Below are 22257 nucleotides of genomic sequence, written 5' to 3'. Positions count from 1 at the left end.
TACTGGCTCTGCCTGGGCAAGGTCCCTGGTGTGAGGGTTGGGTTCCTGACACTAAGCACCCTGAAGAAACAATGTGACTTCTCCAAAGCTCTCCCCAGACTCATTTTGCCTGAAAAGCTATAAAACAAAACGTTTTGACTTGTGCAGAACAGTTTCCTTCCTCCTGTTTTTTCGCTTTCCTGAATCGTGATGCTGAATCTGACCCAAACTAGTAAATAACTTGGCACCTAAGCTAACCCTCCACCTCAGCCACTGTATTTACCATTGGCCAGCTGCTAACAAGACCTAGGTCCCCTTTGGCAGAACGCATTTGAAATGGCCACGAGAAGCCTCGTATGTGTGCAGGGGCAGCCAGCAGGGCTGCTAGCTCTCACCTAACGGATGCATGAGTTTCTTGCCTCTGCTTGACCATTTTGAAGGATTAGAAGTAGCTTAGGGAAGGAGATGAACATCTAGGCAAGGGCTCTGCCACTGAGCCTCTGTATTTGTGGGTCACTCGTGTCCCTCACAAGCGCTTTGCCACTCTGCCTAATGCAATAACTCTGAGAGGTGATACGTGTGTGGAAAGGGCCTTGTGAAACAGTGGGAAAGACCACACCTGTAGCCAGTGTTCTCCTGTTGTTCAGCATTTGCTCAGATCCTGGCTGACCCCAGTTTTCTCTGTGCTGGGGGTGTCTGGAGCTGTGGGGAGCCATCTCCACACTGCTCTCTGCTCCGGCTGCCTCCCTGGGCTGCTGCTGCCCTTGCTGCAGGAGCTCCTGGGGCCTCCCAGGGCTTTGCACCTGACATTTAAACCTTCCAGCTCAGGCTCCCTCTGCTGTCTCCCTGGGATGGCATTTCTTGATTTCAGTGCTGGGGGGGAAGCTCTTCCAGGTGTTGTCCTGGGAGAGGTCCCCTTCTGTACGCTTTTCTCAAGGGCTCCAAGGAAAGCCTGGGATGTTGTTCCCTCCATAGGTATGATGCCTTTGGATGAAGGAGGGTCGGAGACGGAGAGCTTGTATGAAATTGAGGGCATGAACAAGTGGATTCTCTACTTGTGAGTATTCATGGGCTGCACCATCTGCTGTCTCTCGCTTGCTGTCGTGGCTGGGCCAGGCTTTCTTTTCAGCCACCAGTGTTGTGGGGAGAGCCAGATGCTCTCCTGGAGCAAGCAATAGGGAAGGATGCTTGGTACTGGCAAGAAGCTGCTGCAAGGGGAAAAAACTCTTCAGTTTGGGTCCGGAGCCAGGAGGTATTCATGTGAACGAACAGCAAAGCTTGAGCGACTGGGGACGATGCCTGGGGTCAGGGTTATGCTCCTGGTACCTGCATGCCCCTGGTTTGTAAATGGGGTGACACCATGCATTGCCCCAGCACCGGTGGTGGGCCAGCTCAGCCCTTCTGAGGGAAGGGCCTAGAAGGGAGCGGGGTGGCTGTGCCTGGCTGTCTGTTAGCATTGCCCCGGGCTGCTCAGGACCCTGTGTTCAGCCCCACTGACCCATTGGCCTTCTCTGCAGCCGGCAGTGGAGGCGCTGGAACCGAATGTTTCGTAGGAAGTGCAGGGATGTGGTGAAGTCCAAGTTCTTCTACTGGCTCGTCATCCTGCTGGTGGCACTGAACACCCTCTCCATTGCCTCTGAGCACCATTTCCAGCCCGAGTGGCTGACGGTGGTGCAAGGTGAGCAAACAGCCCCAGGGAGAGGGAGGGCCTGGGAAACCCTGCTGCAATGGAGACATGCACGAGGAGCTCTTACTGTGTGTGCACAGCCACACCGGCCTGTTAGACACCCACAGCCTTGCTCATGCACACAAACACAGCCTGCATGCACATATGCGTACACCATCCACACTAGGCTGTCGCACAATTGCACATTGCATATACACAGTGCGTGCACCTACAGGTGCATAGTGAGCACAGGGTGTGCATACTCACAAATGTACGTACATAGTTCACTTACATGCACATTGCATGCACTCACATGGTACAGCCATGCATGTACACACTGTACATGCAATCGCACTGTGTTCACACACACACAGAATGTAGCACACGTGTACACAGCTCAGCTATGCAGCACACAGAGCCCAGTACACATGGACACAGCACCCGGACACACTGCGTGGACTCTCACTCTTATGTGTGCAAGCATATGGTTATACATTGCCCGTCTCCTCATCCTTTTCTCCCGAGTGCTCCCTAGAAAACTGCATTTGCTGCAGCTCAGGGCTCGGTGGTAGGCAGAGAAGGGATGTGGGCAGCACTGCCCTCCTTCCTTCCTGCCATGCCATACTGAGAGGAAGAGGCCCATGCTCTGACGGGCTGGATCTCCCACCCCAGACAACGCCAACAGGGTGCTGCTAGCACTCTTTGTGGCCGAGATGCTGCTGAAGATGTACGCGCTGGGCCTGCGCCAGTACTTCATGTCCCTCTTCAACCGCTTCGACTGCTTTGTGGTGTGTGCGGGCATCTTGGAGACCATCCTGGTGGAGCTCAGCACCCTGTCACCCCTGGGCATCTCCGTGCTGCGCTGCATCCGGCTCCTCCGCATCTTCAAGATCACCAGGTTGGGACGGGAGCTCCGTGGGTGCTGGGGGCTGGATGCCCCCCAGGCATCGCTGGCCTTGTCCCTGGAGAGGGCTGCAGCATGGGCAGAGCTGGTAGATCCTGGGGTGATGAACAAGGCCAAGCCTGGCGATATCTGTGTCCCCGGGACGTGGTCTCTTATCTCCTGACACCAATCCTGGGGCCAGGATGGAGAAGTCCCAGTGCCCACCCTGCAAGTGGTGCTGGCTCAGAGCCCCCCTTGCTGGGTTTCTGGGACATCCTGGGGGGCAGACAGGGTGCTCCCTGCTCCTCCCTGGTCCTGCCCCACTCCTTCACCTCCTGCATGCTCCTCTCCCCACTCTCCCCAGGTACTGGACATCCCTGAGCAACCTGGTGGCCTCTCTGCTCAACTCGGTCCGCTCCATCGCCTCTCTGCTCCTCCTCCTCTTCCTCTTCATCATCGTCTTTGCCCTGCTGGGCATGCAGCTCTTTGGGGGCAAGTACGACTTCGAGGACATGGAGGTGCGGCGCAGTACGTTTGACAACTTCCCCCAGGCCCTCATCAGTGTCTTCCAGGTACGGGGCTGTGGCAAGCAGGGCAGGGGGGCTGGCGGACTCCCACAGCCTGGGTTCTCACCTCGGGGGTCTCCTGGCAAGAGCTGGGGTTAGGAGAGATGTGGGTTCGTGGGAGGTGGTGCAGCTCTGAGGATGGAGTGGGGAGGGGAGATGGGGTCGTGGGTGGCAGTGGGGGTTCAGGGCCAGAGGAGGGAGGTGAGATCTGGCAACGGGGCTGGAGCAGGGAGCAGGATGGAGCTGTGGGGTTCTGCCATGCTCTGCTGCGGGGACTCTCATGTCCCTGTTTCCCCTCATGCTGTCTCTGCTCTTCTCCCAGATCCTGACCGGAGAGGACTGGAATTCAATAATGTACAACGGGATAATGGCCTATGGAGGCCCGTCCTTCCCTGGCATGCTGGTTTGCATCTACTTCATCATCCTCTTTGTTTGTGGGAACTGTATCCTCTGACATCGAAGCCATGCCTGGGCGCCCTGTGCCCAGCCCCACAAACTGCTCCGGCTGTGCGAAGCTGAAGGCTCGGTGTGTCTGTGGGTGTTTGTGTGTGTGTGTGTGGTGTGTGTGTGTGTGCATGTGTTTTGTGTCCAGATTGAGCCCAGGCAGGGATGGGGCGGTCATCCCAGAGCTCAGCACTCACGAGGATGGGTGCAAGATTGAATCATAGAATCACAGAATCATTAAGGTTGGAAAACCATCTCCCTACCACCAATGTCACCCACTGAACCATGTCCCCAGGCACCACATCCAGCCTTTCCTCGAACACCCCACACGGTGATTCTACCACCTCCCTGGCCAGGGTTGTCTCAAGGGCTCCTCTCCAGGAAGGTTTCTCAGACCACGGGCAGCCCCAGCCACATCGTCCAAATGGGAACCAAGTTCACGTCCTTAGTGCTGTCCCACCAGATATCCTCCTCAATGTCTTCCTGGCCATTGCGGTTGACAACCTGGCCGAGGCTGAGAGCCTCACCTCAGCCCAGAAGGCCAAAGCAGAGGAACGCAAGCGGCGCAAGATGTCCAGGTGAGCGCTGCAGTGCTGGCAGGGGGAGTTCCCAGGCCAGGTGTTTTGGGGTAAGGGGACAGAACAGCGTCGCCTGTGCCCCTGCCCTAAGCTCAGCCCTTGCTCTCCGCTCAGGGGTTACCCAGAGAAGTCAGAAGATGAGAAGCAGATGCTGGCGAAGAAGCTTGAGCAGAAAGCGAAGGGAGAAGGGATTCCCACAACAGCCAAGGTCGGTGCTGGTGGGGCTGGGCCTTGGGGAAGCCCTGGTGAGGGATCAGGCACCTCCTGCCACCGGCAAGGGCTGGCAGAGGCTTGGAGCTAGCTCAGGTCTGGACTCTGCTGATCCAGAATTGCTCCTTGCCTTAGTGTCTTCTGGCGACAGAGGCTCTCTGGGCCCAGACTGGGCCTGTTGTGTGGTGGAATAGGTCCATCACATCCTGGCCAGCACCCCACATGCCTGGTGTTGTACAAGGCCAAATGTAGACACCACTGACCCCACAGGGCTTCCAAGGGTCTTCGGCAGCAATACTGGCACACTTACTTGCGTGTCTTCCTTTCTGTCTCTCCCTTGTTTCAGTTAAAAGTGGATGAATTTGAGTCCAATGTCAATGAGATCAAAGACCCCTACCCATCTGCAGACTTCCCAGGTAAGACTTGTCCCCACTGAAGCTGGGGAAGGTGCCACAGCCCTGGCTGTGTGAGGAGCGAGGGATGTGGTGGCCCCTCACCAGCCTTGGGGTGCTGAGGTCTGTCTGGCCCAGAGGCCAGCTCAGGATCACAGCATCAGATCTTCCACACGGTCACGTTGCTACTCCCTCTCTGGGTGACCCTTTCCTTCTCCCTCCCTGTGACCATCCTGCAGGTGACGATGAGGAAGATGAGCCTGAAATCCCCCTGAGTCCTCGGCCACGTCCCCTGGCAGAGCTACAGCTGAAAGAGAAGGCTGTGCCTATGCCTGAAGCCAGCTCCTTCTTCATCTTCAGCCCAACCAACAAGTAAGTGCCGAGCCTTCTCCTTGCCTCTCTCTGGCACCAACCCTTCCCAGTGGGACCCTACTTGTTTTGCCATAACCCTCTTCCAAGCTACCACGGCCCCAGCTAATGTCCTTCTGACCTCTCACAGTGTCTCTCACCGTTTTTGTCCCCGGCAGGTTTCGGATGCTGTGCCACAGAATTGTCAATGCCACCTGGTTCACCAACTTCATCCTGCTCTTCATTCTGCTCAGCAGCATCTCCCTGGCAGCCGAGGATCCCATCCGCGCCGAGTCGTTCCGCAACCAGGTGCGTGGGTGACTTGGGTGGGTTGGGGTGGGTGGGGGAGACGTCACGGAGACCCCCAGCTCCCCTGCGAGCAGATACCTGCTTGCCAGGTGTTGAGCCTGGGGGAGTTTTGGTAGTTGTGATTTTTTTCCCTCTAAGGGAATTTTAAGCAGAGAAAGGGAGTCTCACCAAGAGCTCCCTGTTGCTCTTCTGCTCTACAGGAGGAAAGTCTTTGTGTCTACCTCTTTGCTCTTGTTCTGAATCCAAGGAAGATGAATCTAGGGGACTGGGTTCTCCTGGGTTAATCCCTGCCTCTGGGAGGGCAGGACGCTTGGGGAGGGGAGGCTGCTTGTGCTTCCTATCCAGGGGAAACAGCCGGGACAAAGTTTTACTGCTCCATGTCTAAGGTTATTCCCGGTAAACAGATCTACCTGCCAGGGTGAGCGAGATTACCTTGGTTTAGGGCTGTGGCAGCTTCCTGGGGACAGGGACATCCCATGCAGACTGGACCAGTGGTGTGTGCAACACCTGAAACGCTGCCTGCATGGAGCAGGGGTAGCCGCATGGGGTCTAGGCTTGTGTGGTGCCTGGCAGGGGCTGGGGGGTCTCTCAGGGGACAGCTCCCCAGGGTGCCCATTGCTTTCGGGGACCAGAGTCTTCCAGGTGAATCAGGGCAAGCATCACTTGCTTGGAAACTGAGAGCTTGGTCCCAGGCTGGAAGCTGGATCGTGTACTGGGGGTAATTGAGAAAGTGAAGGGAATTTCACGGGTGGTCTCAGCCCTGGGTTTGCAGCCCCTGTTGAGCTAGACAGGCTCCCCAGTTTGCAGGGTGGATGGCAAACCACAGTGCCAGGACGTTTGAAAACAGTGGTTGCATTTCCCACGTCACTCAAACCTCACCCAGTCCTGGTGCTTACGTCCCCAGATTCTTGGATACTTTGACATCGGTTTCACCTCTGTCTTCACCGTTGAAATAGTCCTGAAGGTGAGTCCATCTGCTCCCATGGAGCACATGCACATGACCCAGGTCTGGGCTGTGTTCTGGCCGTGGGCACGAGCTCCAGGAGCAGGCAGGGAGCAGCTGCCAGCTCATTTGCCCCAGTTTTGGGCACCCCAGGGTGCGTGCCCTGCCCCAGGGGCCAGAAGTCCCCTTGCAGTGAGGTCAGGCAGCTGTGCTGTGACACCAGGACAGATGGGCCATGGCACCAGCATTTCTGTCCTGGCATGTCTTTAACAAAAACTTTGAGAAAGAGAAAGCAACGAAAATCTGTGAAGTAAAACCATATTCAAGCAGCTGCTGTGAGTTGCTCCTGCTGCAAGTCTTTTTGCCCTTCTCCTCTTTGCTTTGCTGAATGACTGGGAAGTGTTTTTTTCTCCACCAGTGCAGTGCAAAGGATTTCCAGCTGAAGTCAGCTGCCTGCCTGGCTGCAAAGCAAGGGCTTTGAGCAGGATGGGGACCCCGGGCCATGGGGAAAGCTCCCTGTGCCCTGCTCGGCCTCTCTCCTAACTCCTCCTGCTCCCCAGATGACAGCCTACGGCGCTTTCCTGCACAAAGGCTCCTTCTGCAGGAACTCATTCAACATCCTCGACTTGCTGGTGGTTGCTGTCTCCCTCATCTCCATGGGAATCGAGTAAGCAGCTCCACGCTTCCCAGGGTGGGCACTGCTCTTGTTTAGCCTGGCCGGACAGTGGGGGTGCTGCAGCAATTTGGGTTGGGTGGGATGGGAGCTGCCAACCCACGTGTTAGTGCCCCCAAAATTTGTCCCTGGATGTATTTTTAGGGGGGACAGGGCCTGCGTGACTGGGAGGCAAACTCCTTGAGTGACAAAGGAGAAGATCTGGGTGGGAATTCAAATGGGAGTCCCTTTTTCCCATCTGGGAATTGCCCTGTCTCAGCTCTGCGTTCCTCCTCAGGTCCAGCACCATCTCGGTGGTGAAGATCCTCCGGGTGCTGAGGGTGCTGAGACCTCTGCGAGCCATTAACAGGGCCAAAGGGCTGAAGGTAAGAGGGAGGCTGGGGTCCTCAGCCCATGGGAATCCCCACAGAAAATTATGTGGGATTTCATGCCCTGTGGGGTTTGTAGGGTCAGGAACACAATTCCCACTCACCATCTGGGGAAGGAGCCTGCCCCGTCTCATTGCTCTTGGCAGGTTCCTGCTTTTGCCTGCCTGTTTTTTTTATTGTTCTTTTTTTCCTGAGTGTGGGGCACACGGGGGGACCTTGCCCCAGGCATGCTCACGTGTGCTCTGTCCTCAACCAGCACGTGGTCCAGTGTGTGTTCGTGGCCATCAAGACCATCGGCAACATCGTGGTCGTCACGACGTTGCTGCAGTTCATGTTTGCCTGCATCGGGGTCCAGCTTTTCAAGGTGAGAGATGTCCCGGATGGACAGGAGAGACGTGCTGCCCAGGGCTTTGGGGTCTTGTAGTCACAGGGCTTTGGGGTTGGTGTCTCCCGGTGCCGAGGTCAGCACAGACCATGCTGTCAATGCTCTGCCAAGAATGCCCGTCTGTAGCAGACGTCCCAGCAGAAGTGCCTGTAGTGGGAGGAGGGCAGGAAACACCCAGGACATTGTCAGCTTCAGGCAGCACGCACAAAGGGACCAGCTCCCTTCCCCTGCTCACTGCCTCAGTTTCCCCTCTGGCAGAGGTCAGAGCCAGCACGGAGGCAGGGTGGGAATCAACCAGTCTGTGAAAAATCACAGGGGCTTTTGAAGTCACCACAAAATCATAGCTCCTCCTGCTCCCTTTCTAATGCAGGGGAAGTTTTACAGCTGCTCAGACCCATCCAAGCTGACGGAGAAAGAGTGCAGGTAAGAACCCAGCAGGGCAGCAGGCAAGGAGGGGAAGGGGGCGTGTGGCTGTTCGCATGTCTGCAAGGGGATCCTGCAACCAGAAAGAAGGGGCTGGGAGGTCTCTTGCTGCTGTCCCTCGCCCTAGGATAAACATAGCCCAAGGCCATGCTCCCCTCCCAGGGACAAGCAGCCCTGGGCCAGCGCGGCAGCAGGAGGGGGCCGTGCCAGGTGAGCGCCGCATCCCTTCTGCTACAGGGGTGATTTCATCGACTACGTGGATGGGGACCCGACGCAGATCGAGCTGAAGAAGCGTGTCTGGTTCCACAACGACTTCCACTTCAACAACGTCTTCTCAGCCATGATGTCGCTTTTCACCGTCTCCACCTTCGAGGGCTGGCCAGAGTGAGTCCGGTGTGTGGGGGCCTGCTGAGGGCCGGGTCGTGCTGGGAACAGGTCACTGCCCGCAGGCTCATTGCCAGCCAGGAGCTGGAAAGCCTTTGCCAGGGAAAGAAGAGCTGCCCATGCTGAGGAGCAGGGCTAGCCACCCTGGTAGGGGCTGGAGAGTCAGCAGGGTGATCCCCGCAGCCCAGTTCTACCCCTGCTGGATTTGGGATTTCTCCAGAGCTCTCCATAGCCTGCAAGAAGACAAATGGTCCCCTTAACTAGGGTCTCTGTTGCCTCGCTTTCCCTCCTGTAGGCTGCTATACAGGGCCATTGACACTAATGATGAGAATAAAGGCCCTATCTACAACTACCGGGTGGAGATTGCAATGTTCTTCATCATCTACATCATCCTCATTGCCTTCTTCATGATGAACATCTTTGTGGGCTTTGTCATTGTCACCTTCCAGGAGCAGGGGGAGAGCGAGTACAAGAACTGTGAGCTGGACAAGAACCAGGTACTGGAGCTGCTGGGACAGGGCGAGGTGGATCCAGCCCTTAGTGCTTAGTGGGGGATCAGCACCAGGGCAGCAATGCGATCTTTGGAGGCAAGAGGTGGCTTTGGAAACACGGTCCTGGGTGGGGTGTCTGGTGCCTTTGCAGAGAGCACAGCAGGTACTTGGTCACTGCTGTCCCTGGCCCATGGCACGTGGGGCTGAGGAAGAAGGGGGGATCCAGCTGGTGCTGGTGGGGCTGTGCACTGTCACTGGTGGTGCTGGCTCCGTGCTCGTGCCCCTGTCCCTGATGTGTGCACCTCCCCAGCTTCACTCCTCCCCTGCTCTCCCCAGCGCCAGTGTGTGCAGTACGCGCTGAAGGCTCGCCCGCTGCGGCGCTACATCCCCAAGAACCCCTACCAGTACCAGATCTGGTACGTGGTCACCTCCTCCTACTTCGAGTACCTCATGTTCTTCCTGATCCTGCTCAACACCATCTGTCTGGGCATGCAGGTAAGGGGGGGAGTGCCGACTGTGGGCGGTGGTGCCCCTCTGAGACCCCTGTGCCTGTGGCACCGAGCAGGCTGGGCTCAGCCCTGCTGCCTCAAAGCTGCTGGTGTGTGCTCTGCAGCCCTGGGGAGAAAGGGGGACAGGCTGGATGTGGGGTGCCCAGAGGAGGGGCTGCAGCAGGGGGGATTTTTCTGTGTTGCTGGAAGTTTTCCCAGCCACAGGTCTGTGGGAGGCTGGTCTCTCTGCAGCCCGCGCCGCTGGGCTGACACGGCTCCTCCTGCCTTCTCTCAGCATTACAACCAGTCTGCGGAAATGAACCACATCTCAGACATCCTCAACGTGGCCTTCACCATCCTCTTTACCCTGGAGATGATTCTCAAGCTCATGGCCTTCAAAGCCAAGGTGAGGGCAGGGCGCAGGCTGGAGATCAGAGGAGGGCCGATTAATTCCCTCATCGGGCTCTCCTTCCCCTGGGCTCCAGCACCATCTCCTCCTTGGCTTGATTCTTGGATGTTCATTCCTCTTCTCTCTGGCTCTCCCCTGGCAGGGCTACTTTGGGGACCCCTGGAACGTCTTTGACTTCCTCATCGTGATCGGCAGCATCATCGATGTCATCCTCAGCGAGATCGATGTAAGTGCTGGGCTGCTCGGGCACGAGGGTGCTGGCGCCTGCCCCAGGGCAAGCGGGGGATATCAGAGTGGTGCCCAGCTCCGTGGGGCTTTGGTGGCCTCTCTTCTCCCCTCTGCTGCGTTCGGAGGAGGGACAAGCCACATGGCATGGGTGTTCGGAGGTCACAGCCGTGCCCCTGTGAAACCTAAAGCACCGTATGAGCACAGGGGACCATCCCCAGCCTAGCAACTTGTCGTGTTGCCCCCTCCCTTCCCAAGAGCCTGTAGGGGCTGGGATGCCATGGAAAACAGGACCATGAGCAGCAAGATGCTGCCCCACTCGCCCTGCCTGTCTGCTGTGTGTTCCCACCTCGACAGGCACTGTCTGGGTGTCCATCCTCAGATTGGGGCAGGAAAAGGGTTCCCCTGGAGCTCCCTGTACCCACAGGGCACTGCTGACCATATACACCGGGGAACTGCAGCCAGTGGTTATATGCTGATAAATACTCTACTGGGAGCATTTTCAGAGCAGTGCTTGTAAACCACTGTGCCACAGCACTGGGACCTCCCCAGACCACAACCAGCTCTGAAAATGCCCCTGTGCGCCGGGAGGTCATGCGCTGCATTTGGCAGACCCGATGGTAACTGTAGGAGCAGCTGTAGGGTCGGGTAGGTGAGGTTAACCCTCTCTGGTGACTTTGCACTTCTCTCGGGAGCAGGACTTTATCTGGCAGAGCTGCTGCCACGGCCACCCCCGGGAGAGTCCTGCAGCCGTTCTCCTTGCAGAGAACGAGAGGCTCAGGGGTCCTTGGATGAGTGAAACCACCCATCTTTCTCCCAAAACATTCCTCCCTGCATAGCCCACACCTCGATACTGCCATCCTCTGAGCCTCTGGGCTTCTCAGCCTTGATGATTCCCAAATTTCCTGCCAGTCCCAGCAGCTTTCAGCTGCCACCTAGCCTTCCAAGACCCCATCCTTGGTCCCCCAGCTCTCTGTGCCTGTGACCTGGTTTCCCGTGGCCTGCAGTCCTTCTGTGGCACCTCCACGGTCACCGACAGAAGGACAGTGCTCATCCCCTGTGCCCATCTTTGTCCACACCTGAGAGCATGGCTCAGGCTCCCCAGGGCTGCCCCAGCCTTCCTCCACGTGCCTTCTTCTCCATCCAGTCCTCATCTCTCCCAGCACTGCCATCCAGCGATGCGTAGTGGGATCAGGACGGGGCAGGGATCGCAGCCTTCCCTCCCCTTCTTGTAACCCCCCTCTCTGCCGAGGGGTCAGGGCGAGGTGGGTCTGTCCCTCCTGGTCCCCAGGAGCCGGTTGCAATCTCTGCACCCCCACAGGTCACCGTGCCCATGCGGGCACACCTTGGGGGCTGCAGCCTTTTCGGGAGGGTGCCCCTGGACAGCCAATTTCCATCTTTCTTCTGCCTGTGCCGCCACCTTCTGCAACCTCCCCCCATCTCTCGTTTCTCCCTCCCTCCTGCTGACTCTTTTATTCTCTTGGCAGACTGTTCTTGCATCCAGCGGCGGATTGTACTGCCTCGGCGGGGGCTGTGAGAACATCGTAAATATCAGCTGCACGTTCTTGCAGTGGACCCCTTTCCCCTTTGCTGCCTGGGGCCGTCCCAGCCCGCCTGCGGCCAGCATTTGCACGCGTCCTGCACGCATTAAGATGCCCCGAGCCCTGCTGCTCTCCTCTGCTGTGCACATCTCGCCCCCAGGAGCCCAAGGGCCAGGCTCCAGAAATGGGGGGAGGTCGGTGGCAAGGTCCCACGTGCAGCAACGTAGCCTGGTGCATCTCCGTGCCCCCAGGGCATCTTCTCGGGGGTCCCAGAGCCCCAGTGCTGGGAGCTGCAAGGCCAAGGTGGCCTGCCCTGGGCACTGTCCTGGTCCTGCTGGGTGGGGATGTGGCCACTTCTCTGGCCACTGTGCTTGCTGAGTGCTAGGAAGGAGAAAGGCGAGAAAAGGAGGGGTGGGGAGAGGAGGTGGTGGCTTTCAGTGCAGGCCTGGGGACTCAGAAATGCCATAACGGGGAAATTGGATCTGCTGGAGGGCCTGGGGGTGTCTGAGGGTGGGTTTTATTGCCCTGATACCTCTGGGAGCAGGTGGGTTGGGTGATGGGAATGAGGGGGGTCAGCACAAAAGCTCTGGGAAGCTGAGGGGAAGCAGGAGGGGTAGCAGAGGTGCGGCGGGATGGACATTTGCTCGTGGCACTTGGTGAGCGAGGCTGGGGCTGTGCTGTGCCAAACCAACCTCCCCAGCGGGTAACTGAGCCCCCAGCATCTCTCACAGACCATGTCCCAGGTGTCGCAGCCTTACGAGCCCAGGGCCTCTGTCTGCTGCCTCCCCTCCGCCTGCCCCTTCTGGGACTCCCTCTCAACCCAGCAGTCCCCAGACCCCATGCCCGACTGTTCTCTCCCCAGGTTGGGGTCCCACAGCCACCCCAAGAAGCGGAGGCACTGCTGCAGGATGCTCGCCTCCCCAGAGCCACCCTGCCCTCTGTCCCCGCTATGTCACATCAAATCCCTGCTGGGACACTCTCAAGTCAACTCTTCTGTGCGATAGCAGCCACCTTGAACCCTTCCTGTGCCTGGTGCCTGGCCCAGAGCTCACCTTACAAATAGACCCCAAGGTGGCAGTGTCCCATATATATAGTGTGTGCAGGGTGAGAGAGCAGAGAACGAGCCTGTCCTGGGGCAGCCCTGGGTAGGGTAGGATAGGACAGGATAGTTGGAAGGAACCTTCAAAGCTCATCATGTCCAACTGCTTGACCACTTCAGGACTAACCAAAAATTAAAGCATGTTATTGAGGGCATTACCCAAATGCCTCTTGAACACCTCCAGGCATCAACCACCTCTTGGGGCATGCACTGAACGGCACGGCTCTCCCAGCCTGCGCTACAGCATGCCTTTCCCCCTGCCGTGTCCCATCCCTACCTAACGGGACTCCTGTAGGGTCCGTGACTGCTGCCCCCCCTCTGTCCGCAGGACCCCGATGACAACTCCCGCGTCTCCATCACTTTCTTCCGCCTGTTCCGCGTGATGCGGCTGGTGAAGCTGCTGAGCCGGGGAGAAGGCGTCCGGACCCTCCTGTGGACCTTCATCAAGTCCTTCCAGGTTTGTGAGGAACACACCAGCACGTGTCCTGGGCTGGCAGCAAGCTCTGAGCAGCAAGCTGTCCCGTCCCCACGGGACACCGGGGTGCTGCCCCCCCAATAACTCCAGCCCCAACCCGCTGTCCCTGGGTGTCCTCTGGTGCTGGGCTGCCTCTCACCCGAGCCGTGATCCTTTTGTCGCAGGCTCTGCCCTACGTTGCCCTCCTGATTGTGATGCTTTTCTTCATCTATGCTGTGATCGGGATGCAGGTGAGAGGCGCAGGGTGGGGGATTTGGCCTTGAACAGGGACCTGAGCCTGGGAGCAGCTGGGGAGATGGGGCAGGGGGGGACCGGGTCCTCTGCACGGCAGTGCTGGGGGCTTTGAGCACAGTGGGACTGTTTTGCCCCGGTCTCTGAGGATGCACAGGGTTAACGCAGCCTGAGCACCTCCTCCCATCCCCAGGCTGCAGCTAAGGCAACCGAGGCACACACCAAATAGCACTTTCTGAGTCAACAGCATGACGCAGACACGCTGTCACCAGTGCTTGTGCCTGGTTCGTGAGATCTCCTTGTCTCGGATGCAGCGCAGCATCGACAGGGGCGCTTTCAGCATAGGCAGGGATGCCCAAGCTGCTCACGAGCCCCAGAACAACCATGTCCCCCCTGGTCTCACGCTCTCTTTTGGAGATACCCAAAGCCAAATAACCAAGGCAAAGAGGAACTCCTGGACTGGGGTCCTCTGGAGGGTGGGGGTGCCTGAGAAAGGGTGCTGGGGGCCTGATGGTCTGATTTACAGATGTTTGGGAAGATCGCCATGGTGGACGGGACCCAGATCAACCGAAACAACAACTTCCAAACCTTCCCACAAGCTGTGCTGCTGCTCTTCAGGTCGGTACTGTCTCAGGGAGCAGGCAGCTCCAGAATGGAGCTGGGCTCCAAGCTGACATGGGAGCCTCCCGGCTTGGACAAAGGGACACCAGCGTTTCTGCAGCTGATTGATTTTTTTCCCTACAGAAAAAAGTCTGGGGGCACCGCAGCATTTCTGTACTGCATGTTTCCTTCCCAGACTCGATTTTAATTAGTGAATTTTCAGGAAAAGCAAGGGGAAGGGAGAGTTCAGCCCAAGGCTTTCCTTGACCCCAAATGCTTTGCTTTGGAGCTTGCAATAGCAGGCTCCCACGCCCTCCCCGCAGCAGTGCAGCGAGCCCAGGATCCTGCCCGCTCCTTTCCCTGCTCCCCTGTGTATGGGGCTGGTCCCTGCGGGCCCAGCAGCCCTCCAGGAGGGGCCAGGTCCAGCGGGCATCCCCTTCTCCCCAGGTGTGCGACAGGGGAGGCCTGGCAGGAGATCCTGCTGGACTGCAGCTACGGGAAGCTGTGCGACCCCGAGTCTGACTTTGCCGAGGGCGAGGAGTACACCTGTGGCACGGGCTTCGCCTACTTCTATTTCATCAGCTTCTACATGCTCTGCGCCTTCCTGGTATGTGGGGCTGCACATCCCTGTTAGTTCCTCCCTGTATCCCCCACGTGCTGCTGCTCAGCCATGCACCGGTACTGACTCCTGAGAGGGAAGAGCTGTGTGTGCCAGCTGCATCCTGCTGTGTAATCCCATGGGGTGTGGGTCCTGCCTCTGCGTGGGGTCACCAACAGCATCCCCTGGCTCCAGGGAACCCCGGCACCTTCTTGTCCCTGACCCGACGTGTGTCTGCCTGTGCTTTGCCCCCTGGCTGGAGCCCATGGGCTGCCCTGCCCTGCTGTGCATGGGGTGGGGGGTCACGATCCCATTGTACATGGGGTGGGGGGTCACGGTCCCACTGCGTGGGGACCCACGGAGGGCCAGGGCATCCTTCACACCCGCCCCTCTGCCCCCAGATCATTAACCTCTTTGTGGCCGTCATCATGGACAACTTTGACTACCTCACACGCGACTGGTCCATCCTCGGACCCCACCACCTGGATGAGTTCAAGCGGATCTGGGCTGAGTACGACCCCGAGGCCAAGTGAGTGACTGCGTGTGCGCAGCAGGGGGTGAGGGACACGGAGGGGACACTTTGTGGGGGCCGGGGTGGGCTGCCCTCTCTGCTGCAACCTGGGGCCAGCAGGGCCGTGCGAGACTCAGCACTGTTTGGCATTTAGATCCTGGCTTCTCAGAGGTGGATGTGGGCTTGTCAGTATGTCCCAGGGTTGGCACAAGCCATCAGGAGTTTTGGGGACACAAGACTCCCGTTTCCCTCCTCATCTGGCCCTGGTGGTGCTGCCAACGCTTCCCATGCCACCTTTATCTGCCACCTTGCCTTGGGGAACAGTTGTTTTCCCCAAGAGGAGCAAAGGGAAGTAAAAAGACTTGCCCACCACGCAGACCACGAAGACAAACCCACCCAGCCTCTCCCCAAACCACTGCCCCCCTTGTCTGCCACCACGCTGCTGATGCAGCTCATTGCCTCTGCAGGGGCAGGATCAAACACTTGGACGTGGTGACTCTGCTGAGACGTATCCAGCCTCCCCTGGGCTTCGGGAAGTTCTGCCCGCACCGTGTAGCTTGTAAGGTAAGAGCCAAGGAGAGGTGGGTGCGTGGGCATGGGCCACCTTCCCCAGGCCATCCCTGCATCCTCCCTGGGGAGGCTGAGGACACGAATTCAGCCAGCTTTCTACTTTCATGCTTTATACTCGTGCTCTGACCTCTGGTTTTTAATGGAGAGGAGTCTTTCAGAGGCAAGGAGAGGTGCTGTAACCTACATGGAGTTGATGCATTTCAGGGTCCTGAAGAAAAGGACCTGCCTGTGCTCACCTCCACGCCCAGGGGATGATACCCATGGGCTGACCTCCTGCAGCCCTCGTTGCAGAGGAGTTTCCAAGCTATGCTGGGTGCTCCACATCTGCACCTGGGGCAAGAGGGCAGCGCTGGGGCTGAGTACACGGCCACATCTTCTGGGCTGTCGAGGTTTGTCTCCAAGGGCTGATAGCACTGAGGGAGCTGGAGACTCTGCAGTCTTGAGCATGCTTTTCCACGCTTGGCTCTCTGCATGAAGCCAGGATCTGTACGAGGCTCCCAGGAAAACCACGTGGGCAGGAGCTCAGGTTTATACCTCCATGGGTATAAACACTCGGGGGTCTTGAGCACACTTGATAGGGGGTTGATCCCCAGACCCCTCATGGCAGCCTGGTGCGCTTTGGGAAGGATGGAAGGCAAAGCAGCACGACCCTGAGAGCAGCACCGTGTTTCTCCTGCTGGGGAGAGCAGCCAGCCTGCTCTGCCTCATGGGGACACGGTTATCGGTTTGCTCTGCAGCGTCTGGTGTGCATGAACATGCCCCTGAACAGCGACGGCACCGTCACCTTCAATGCAACCCTCTTTGCGCTGGTGAGGACAGCCCTCAAGATCAAGACAGAAGGTACGGGGTGCTCGGGTCTGCTTCCATGGCACGGTGGGGGGGACCCTCTCCTTGTGCTGCAGGCTGCCAGTTATGCACCGTTCCCCCCCTCTGTCTGGGGACTTCAGGGCTTCTTGTTGGTGTGGCAAGACCCCCTGTTGCAGCCCCCAGCTTCATACCATTATCTTGTTGGACCAGAGACCATGGGCACGTGCATGGGGCTGCTCAGGCCAAGCCTGGAGGGCATTATGAGTTTCAGGGCTGTATGTTGCAACCCTGAAGAGTGAACCACTGGCACCACAGATGTGTAACTTCACTCTGAAGAGCTCGGGAGCTGTTCTGACCCAGTTCCTATCCCTGCCTCAGTGCACAGCCCCCGGGCTCCCTTCCTACACCGTTGAGAGTAGCCTGATCTCCCCCTGTGCTGGTTGTTCCAGTTTTCCATCTTCCCTGGGTATGTTTAACCTCAGACTGGAATGGAAGAGGGTGGATGCCCTTTGAATTCAGCTGTGCCGGGGTGGAGTTGCTTTCACCCTCTTCCTCGCCAGCAGGGCAGTTTGCAAAGCCCTGCCTTGGTAAGAAACCACACCAGCTGGTTTCCGTGCCTGTGGGTCAGGCAGCATCCCCCAGGCAGCCCAGGCAGGAGGGGGGCTGAGGCCAGCCTCCCCCAGCAGCACAGCGCGGTGCCTCCCCTTCAGCCGGGGTGGGGGACGTGGCCTCCAGCACCAGGCAGGAAGCACTGGGAAGATCACAGGAGATCTGAGAGCAGGCATGAGGACAGACTGGGCTTGCAAGAGAGCAGGAGTGGTAAAGCCTGGGAGAGCACAGAAGGGGGGGGCGTTGGAGGCTGCTGCTGATCATCACAACAGAGACCACGGCACTCATGTTCCACCCGTTTCCTAGCTCTGACTCACCCTGTAGTTAAGGTCTTTTTGCTAAAATCAAAGCCTTATTCCTACAAAGCTCCCGTTTGATGGGTGGTGTCACACCCTGGAAGAGCCTGGCCAGGTTTCCACATGCTTTGCCGTCCTTCATGTCTGCTTTCCCTTGGGAACGAACCACTCCGTCCCGCTCGCTTTTCTCACAGGTAACTTCGAGCAGGCCAACGAGGAGCTCAGAGCTATTATCAAAAAAATCTGGAAGCGAACCAGCATGAAACTCCTGGACCAGGTCATCCCACCTATCGGAGGTATCCCACCCTGTGCTACCTCCTGGGGGGGCAAACAACCCCTGGGGCTCAGCCGCTATGGCGTTTTGGGGCCTTGTGACAGGCAGTGCCATCACGTTGCTCTCCTCCCTTCCAGATGATGAGGTGACAGTGGGCAAATTCTATGCCACGTTCCTCATCCAGGAGCATTTCAGGAAGTTCATGAAGCGCCAGGAGGAGTATTACGGGTACCGTCCCAAGAAGAACCCCGTAGAGATCCAGGTTAGTGGTGCTGAGAGACCTGGGTGCCTGGTGCACCCCAAACCACCCCTCATTGGGAAGAGGAGAAGGGATCAAGTGGAGAGGGGCTGATGTGGGTGGTCCTGAGCAGGACCTCTGTGGTCAGAGAAACCTGCACAGGAGCCTCGGAGGATGCTGTCAGGGTGGGATTGGGGAGGAGGCATCTTCGTGCCCGGTCAGAGCAGCAGGGATGTGCCCAGCCTCTCCTGACCTTCTTATAGGGAGGAAATCACTTTGTGGTGGAAACAAAACAAGCCCTGAGAGTGCTGGGTGAGGGAATGAGCCAGGCCCCTGCTCAGATACCTGTGGGTGAGGGACAAAGGCCTGTCTCCCCCTTGGGCACCACCGGCCCAACTCATTAACGGGCTGCCCTTAGCAAACCCCTTTGTGGGGCAGCGTCAGCCCAAAGCTGTTTCACCAAGCACAGGGCCAGCGGCAGGGTGACCACGGCCTTTGCCCTGTTGTAAGGCCTGGAGACCTCCTGAGCGTGCCTCATCACCGTTCTTCTCCAAAGCCCCACGTGAGAGGGGTTGTGGGGCCAGGCCACCTCCAGCCATGCCTTCTTCTCCCCACCAGGCCGGGCTGAGGAGCATTGAAGAAGAAGCAGCTCCGGAAATCCATCGAGCCATCTCTGGGGACCTGATGGCTGAGGAGGAGCTGGAAAGAGCGATGGTGGAGGCTGCCATGGAGGAAGGGATATACAGGGTGAGCACAGCCCATGGGGTACCCCACCATTTGGTGGGGGCTCAGCGTGGCGACCAGCAGGTCTCGGAGATGAGCCTGACCATAGCAGGCAGTTTGGGCCACCACAATTATATCAGTGCTTGTCTTCTCCCTGAGCATTGGGACATCCTGGCCAAGTTGCCCTGAGCAGCATGTTCATGGTCTGAATTTTTGGGTAGACCTGTGTGGTGCCAGGAGTTGGACTCGATGATCCTTGTGGGTCCCTTCCATCTCGGGATATTCTATGGTTCTATGTTACTCGCCTCAGTTTCCCCCTCTATTTTTATAGACCCTGCTCATGTGCCTGGCAGGGATGCGATGAACGCAGGTTTGGAGGGCCCCATCCACACCTTCTGCCAGGCTAAGGCAGGACAGCTGGGTGCCACCACCACCACAACGGGGTCAGACCCACTTCTCGCTCCCTGGTGTTCCCACGGGCCCCCAAACACGTTTCGTCCCATGGGAATGGTTCCAAAGCCTTCCAGAGCTCCGGGCCTCCTCTGACGCCCTCCCCGTTGGTTGCAGAGGACAGGCGGCTTGTTTGGCCAGGTTGACAGCTTCCTGGAGCCGAGCAGCCCCCTGCAGCCCCAGGTGGCCAGCCAGAGACCCCTGCAGTTCGCAGAGGTGGGCAGCGAAGACCTCGATTCCCCTGTCTTCCTCGACGAATTCCCCCAGGAAGGCAACACTAACACCAACAACAGCAACTGGCCGGAGGGGTAAGGGCTGGTGAGCCTCGTGTGGGCATGGCAAAGCTGGGGGAAGAGCCGGGGACCGTGCCCTGCAGCTCCCAGGGAGGCTGTGCTGGTGGCAGGCTGCGCGTTGCTCGTGCCCAGGGGCTCCTCATGGGGCCAGGAAAGATCTGGAGAAGGGGCAGGGTTGCAGCAGCGAGCTCCCTGCGGACTGCGGGGAGGAATCAGGGGCTGGATGCCAATGCAGAAGCAGTCCCATAGATGCAGGAGCTCCATGCAGAAATTTGGCCCTTGAGGTGTGAGGTAGGGGTATCTGCATGTCCAGAGGTGTTCCCAGGACACACAAGGTAGCTCTAGGGCTGATGTGCAGCCCACACATCAGTGTGCATGTCTCCCCGAGCTTGTCCTTCTTGTCATTCCTTCAACTTGCTGCTGTTAGCATCGCCTTCTCTGAGTGCCAAGGCCCAGGTAGAGGCCACCAGTGCCCAACATGGGTACAAGAGAAAAGTGTTACCAGTGTAAGAGAATATACTTCTCCTTCTTGGGGTCTTCACCCTGCTCATCCATTCCAGCTGTGTCCCCCAGGGTGGAGAAGGTGGGGAGGGCTGCAGAGTGGAGGTCCCTGCTCAGCTGCCCCGTCTGCCTGCCCCTGCCAGGCTGCAGTACGAGGACGAGGTGCTGAGGAAGACGGCGCCAGCAGCACCCAGGCCTCCAGCACAGGGTGAGTGTCAGCATCTTTCCTGTCCTGGGGTCCTGAGCCTGCTCGGGGTGGTGGTAGCAGGCAGGAGGAGGAGCTGGGACTTCCAGCAGTCCCAAACCACTCCACATGGTTCCCCTAGTTTAGATAAGCCTTTCCCACCTGGTCCCCTCTGGGTGGCTGTCGTGGCCTTGCCCTTGTGCCCACCCGATGTCTCCTCCTGTCCTTTTAGGCCGTGACCTCCCCTTCCCTTCGGAGAGGCTGCAGCGGAGGCCGAGCGGGAGGCGAGGAGCCACCTCTGGGCATCGCCCAGCGTCAGGGCAGCACCTTCTGCCCCAGGAGGTAACGGGGACGGCGTGGGCCAGAGGCAGTGAAGCAGGGAACGTGGGCTGAAGCTCCTTCCCCTCCCGGGCAAGGCCACCACAGCTCCCTGGCTCCCTGCATGCTCCTGGAGACGGAGCAGAATAAAATGGGGTCAGGATCGCTCCCCCAGTCCTCTGCTGCCCTGTGGCTGGCTGCAGTGCCCCCTCACCTGGTAATTTGGCTCCTGCCTCAGTACCCAGGCAGGTGGGTAAGGGCTGGTACCATGCTGTTTGCCCACACTGCTCTGCTGGTCCTGTTGCTGGTGGTGCCCTGGACGCGGGAGCTCCAGAAAGATGGGATTGCGTGTACAGGCTGGACACGGTCCCTGCAGCCCTCACATTTACATGGGAGAGGTTTTCCGTGGGCACTGCCCGAGGCTGAGCTGCGGCTCTCTGCTCCTTTCACCCAGCTGTCCAGAGGGGGTGGCGCTGCGACAGGAGCAGCCCCCAGCTCAGAACACCAGCGGGGTGAAAGCGGCGACCCAAGCACTTCTTCCACCCCGGCCATCACCTTCCTCATCCAGGAGGTAAGGCAGGGGCTGGCGGGGGGAAAGGCAGAGTTGCCGGGGAGGGAAGGGGGCTGGCGGGGGCTGCTCGTGGCATGGTGGGGGATTGGAGCAGGACAAAGGCAGCGAGCATGAGCCCTTCTGCTACAGACTGGGCTGTGACCCCGTCCTCTGCTGCAGGCTCTGATCTCCGGGGGCCTTGAGGCTCTGGCCTGGGACCCATCCTTCGTGGCAGTGACCAGGGACGAGATGGCAGCCAGCAGCCAGCTGGAGATGGATGAAGTGGAGAAGGCAGCTGTGGAGCTGCTGAAGGGAAGAGAAGCACCGCAGGACGCCGGTTCTGTCCCCTGGGACACTTCCGCTCCGTCACCGGCCGGCTCCCCGGGGCTCAGCACAGCTGCCTCCCAAAAATCCAGCCCTGCTGCTCACCCGTGAGCCGCCTGCCACTGTGGCCCCATGGGCTTAGCCCCTTTCAGGACCCTGTGGGGGCTACCAGAGCAATGACATACGTCTCCCCACCTTTTTGGGGCTGTGGCTCCGGGATGCTGGTGACGGGACCGGATAATGCTGTGCCAGAAGGGTCTGGCAAGAGCTGGACAGATCATTAAAATGTCCCTGCTGTGTGACTCCATGGCTTCCCCGTCCCCTCCTTCCTCTGCCAGTCCTGCTGCACAGCTCAGGGCTGCTGACCCAGCCCAGCCTGGGGAGGGGACTGCGTATTAAGGCACAATTAAGCAGAACTGCAGCGATTTGCAGCCCCTAGTCCCAGTGCTGAAGGAGATCTGACCCCGCAGGTCTGTGCAGCAGCCCCAGGTCTAACTGAGAGCAGAGCTGGCCCCCGCAGGGGAATTTCCATCCCTCTGGGTATCTCCAAACACCACGCTGAGGCTCAGGCACTGCACGCCCACCACACGGCTCAGCTTGGGCTCATCCAGCCCCTGGACATCATCCCGGCCCCGCAGGGGACAGATCAGAGATGCCACAGCCAGAGGCTGGGATCCCAGTGCCTGCTGCCTGCTGGTGCCAGCTCTGCCCAGTGCTGCCCGCTTATGGTCCTCTGCTGCCTGGGCAGTGTTGGGGCCATGCAGCAGCTGGTTTTATTTCTCTCCAGGAAGGGGTCTGCCCCGGGGCTCGGTTTTACAGACTTCAAGTGCCCCAGGAGGAATTTGGGTGCCAGGCACTGGGGCAGCCCCGCCTCCCTCAGGCATCTCTTTGCAGAGTTCTT

General features: G+C 58.7%; 1 protein-coding gene across 3 annotated transcripts in view; it reads left to right on the top strand.

The window, feature by feature from the left end:
* Nucleotides 1–22054, top strand: part of CACNA1S (calcium voltage-gated channel subunit alpha1 S) — a 35071-nt gene extending 13017 nt beyond the window's left edge. Inside the window, exons 9-44 of one of the 3 annotated variants that reach the window (XM_040536090.1) lie at nt 955–1036; nt 1497–1657; nt 2318–2543; nt 2893–3100; nt 3417–3537; nt 4002–4116; nt 4231–4324; nt 4673–4742; nt 4958–5090; nt 5246–5375; nt 6280–6339; nt 6879–6985; nt 7269–7356; nt 7616–7723; nt 8115–8167; nt 8405–8551; nt 8847–9048; nt 9379–9537; nt 9826–9936; nt 10082–10165; nt 11652–11708; nt 13133–13261; nt 13444–13509; nt 14037–14128; nt 14693–14717; nt 15110–15237; nt 15687–15783; nt 16527–16629; nt 17696–17797; nt 17913–18037; nt 18632–18760; nt 19304–19494; nt 20124–20188; nt 20397–20506; nt 20937–21053; nt 21213–22054. In XM_040536090.1, the coding sequence (XP_040392024.1) occupies nt 955–1036; nt 1497–1657; nt 2318–2543; nt 2893–3100; nt 3417–3537; nt 4002–4116; nt 4231–4324; nt 4673–4742; nt 4958–5090; nt 5246–5375; nt 6280–6339; nt 6879–6985; nt 7269–7356; nt 7616–7723; nt 8115–8167; nt 8405–8551; nt 8847–9048; nt 9379–9537; nt 9826–9936; nt 10082–10165; nt 11652–11708; nt 13133–13261; nt 13444–13509; nt 14037–14128; nt 14693–14717; nt 15110–15237; nt 15687–15783; nt 16527–16629; nt 17696–17797; nt 17913–18037; nt 18632–18760; nt 19304–19494; nt 20124–20188; nt 20397–20506; nt 20937–21053; nt 21213–21467 (4250 nt within the window). In that variant the 3' untranslated portion in view covers nt 21468–22054. Of the gene's footprint in view, nt 1–954; nt 1037–1496; nt 1658–2317; nt 2544–2892; nt 3101–3416; nt 3538–4001; nt 4117–4230; nt 4325–4672; nt 4743–4957; nt 5091–5245; nt 5376–6279; nt 6340–6878; nt 6986–7268; nt 7357–7615; nt 7724–8114; nt 8168–8404; nt 8552–8846; nt 9049–9378; nt 9538–9825; nt 9937–10081; nt 10166–11651; nt 11709–13132; nt 13262–13443; nt 13510–14036; nt 14129–14557; nt 14718–15109; nt 15238–15686; nt 15784–16526; nt 16630–17695; nt 17798–17912; nt 18038–18631; nt 18761–19303; nt 19495–20123; nt 20189–20396; nt 20507–20936; nt 21054–21212 lie in introns of all 3 variants that reach the window. The other 2 variants (XM_040536089.1, XM_040536091.1) reach the window with 2 other exon arrangements.
* The last annotated feature ends 203 nt before the right edge of the window (nt 22055–22257 follow it).

Source organism: Cygnus olor, chromosome 24 (assembly GCF_009769625.2).
Source record: "Cygnus olor isolate bCygOlo1 chromosome 24, bCygOlo1.pri.v2, whole genome shotgun sequence".
Lineage (NCBI taxonomy): Eukaryota > Metazoa > Chordata > Aves > Anseriformes > Anatidae > Cygnus > Cygnus olor.
Note: the sequence above shows the minus strand (reverse complement) of the source record. Positions and strands in the feature narration are given on the sequence as shown.